We start from the raw sequence: 2,267 nt of genomic DNA, 5'->3' as shown, positions 1-2,267 counted from the left end.
TCAATGCACATGGGTCTTGGTGCTTATAGTAGGCAGAAGACAGTAGAGAATCCCTTGAGCTAAATTGTCACAGAAAGGACTGTGGTGGCTTCAGGCATGTTCTGGAACTGGTTTCATCGGCATTGTCATGTGTCACAGGAAAGGAAAAGGGTGTGTGTGGCTGAAACACTTGGGTCCAACAACAACCATCAGAGGCACACACTGTAATCTTCGAGGATTCAGCACTTTCTCTCACAATAAAGTTTCTGTAGAGCAGACTTCATGTCTTTGTTCCTCAGACAATAGACAACTGGATTCAAAGACGGCGTGACCACAGAGTAGAAAATGGATGCCAGGCGACCCAGGGTCGGAGAGTACTGAGAGGCAGGTCTCAGGTATACAAAGCTTCCAGTTCCATAAAACAAGGTGACAGTGGTCAGGTGAGAGGAGCAAGTAGAAAAGGCTTTCCACCTGCCCTCCACTGAGGGGATTCGAAGAACTGTGGTCACGATGCCAATGTAGGAGACCACTGTGAGGGCAAAGGAGCTCATGACAGTGCAGATGCTGACAACAAAGCCCAACTCTTCATTGAAATGATAATCAATGCAGGACAGTCTCATGACAGGAGGGATGTCACAGAAGAAGTGTTCCACAACATTGGGACCACAAAACGGGAGGGAGAAGATGTTGAAAGTGCGGAAGATTGAGTAGATGGCCCCACTAACCCAGGCAGTTACCACCAGTGCAGAACAATACTTCTGGCTCATGATGGTTCCATAGAGCAGTGGTCTGAGGATGGCCAGACACCGGTCATAAGCCATGGCTGTGAGCAGAAAGCATTCAGCACTCGCAAACGTAAAAATTATGTAAAGCTGTGCTACACACTCGAGGTAGGAGACAACCCCAGAGCCTGTAAAGGATATAACCACTGCCTTGGGGATGGTGGCCGAGGTGTAGCACACGTCCAGGAAAGACAGATTCTTCAGGAAGAAGTACATGGGAGAGTGGAGCCTCCTGTCTCTCATCACAGCCATGATGATGGAGAGGTTTCCCAGGAGACCAAAAGTGTAAGCAAACAAGAAAAATGGGATGACCACCAATCTCAGCTGTGGGACATCTGAGAAGCCCCTGAGGATGAAGTGAGTCACTCTTGTGTGATTGGACATGTCTGCTGAAGTTGTGCTCAGAAGTAGTGCCACACTCAGCTGAGGGAGGGGACAGAAATAAATGCCAGCCTCAGAATATGTGGGTAGGGCCCTTTTGACTATGGGGGCATGGCTTTTACAGAAAAGTAAGAAAATGAAGTAGCCAATCTAAATGCAGTTTGATGAATTAATTTAGAGAAGGTAGATTGGGTGATGGAGGAGGAAGAAGGAAGAAAGAGGATAGAGGTGTGGTGAGGGAGGGACATACAGGAGAAAGCAGGGGTGGAGAGGGAGAGTAAAGGGGAGTAGAAAGGGAGGGGGAAGAGTAGACCTATGTCAATGTTCTCTTGCTTTTATGTTTTGCATGGTGTCATGGTGAGAAGCAGTCTTTTCTATGTACTTTAAATTTTTTACCTGTATATGTGTATGTGTATGTGTATGTAGTTTAGTCTCTCTCTTTCTGTTTCCCATTCCCCTAACTCTGTATGTGTGTGTGTGTGTGTCCATAAATGCACAGGCCACAAAATAGGTAAGGAGTCCACAAAACTATTTACAAGAGTCGGTTATCTCTCTCAATTATGTAGATTCTGGGATTCACACTCAGGTCGACAGCTTTGCAGACATCTTTACCTGCTGAGCAACCTGTCCTGCCCCTTTCTATTTGATCTTCTATATATTGAAGCAGTTAAATTTTTGTGGACATTTTCAAAATTAATTAAACTTGTTTTAGATAAGTTTCTAAATTTTGCTTTTATTTTTAATATGCCCCCTTTAATCACTTGAATTTTAGAAGGTTTTGAGCTTTTTGATTTTCTTCATATTGCTGATTTACAGCCTTCTTTACTTGTGTTAAATTTTCTGTTTTTCTGCAAACTACTGATTGAAAACCTTCATTTTAGTATTAACAGAAAGATCAGCATCCGAGTCCGTGTGTAAGTGTCTTCAATTGAATGAATGTTTGTTGATCAACCCCACAGTTCTAGATTTCTATAAATCCCTGTTTCTAGAGACCTTGATTTCATTTATTTATTCTCCTGATATTTTCCTGTGTAAGTGCATTTTTAGAAGCAGAGTCTGCTTCCTCTGCATACAGAGATGGTCAGTATCAGATGATGAGCCTTCATTGGAAATTAGTAATTAGAC

General features: G+C 43.4%; 1 protein-coding gene across 1 annotated transcript; it reads right to left on the bottom strand.

The window, feature by feature from the left end:
* Positions 1–218: 218 nt before the first annotated feature.
* LOC308426335 (olfactory receptor 5A1-like) lies at positions 219–1,145 on the bottom strand (the record flags this gene model as incomplete). The annotated part of the gene is made up of 1 exon (XM_080924062.1): positions 219–1,145. The coding sequence occupies one exon, from the start codon at positions 1,143–1,145 to the stop codon at positions 219–221; it is 927 nt and encodes a 308-aa protein (XP_080780188.1).
* Between the last annotated feature and the right edge of the window lie 1,122 nt (positions 1,146–2,267).

The sequence above is a fragment of the Micromys minutus genome (genome assembly GCF_963924665.1).
Source record: "Micromys minutus genome assembly, chromosome: 10".
Classification (NCBI taxonomy): Eukaryota; Metazoa; Chordata; class Mammalia; order Rodentia; family Muridae; genus Micromys; species Micromys minutus.
This window is presented reverse-complemented; position numbering and strand designations above follow the sequence as displayed.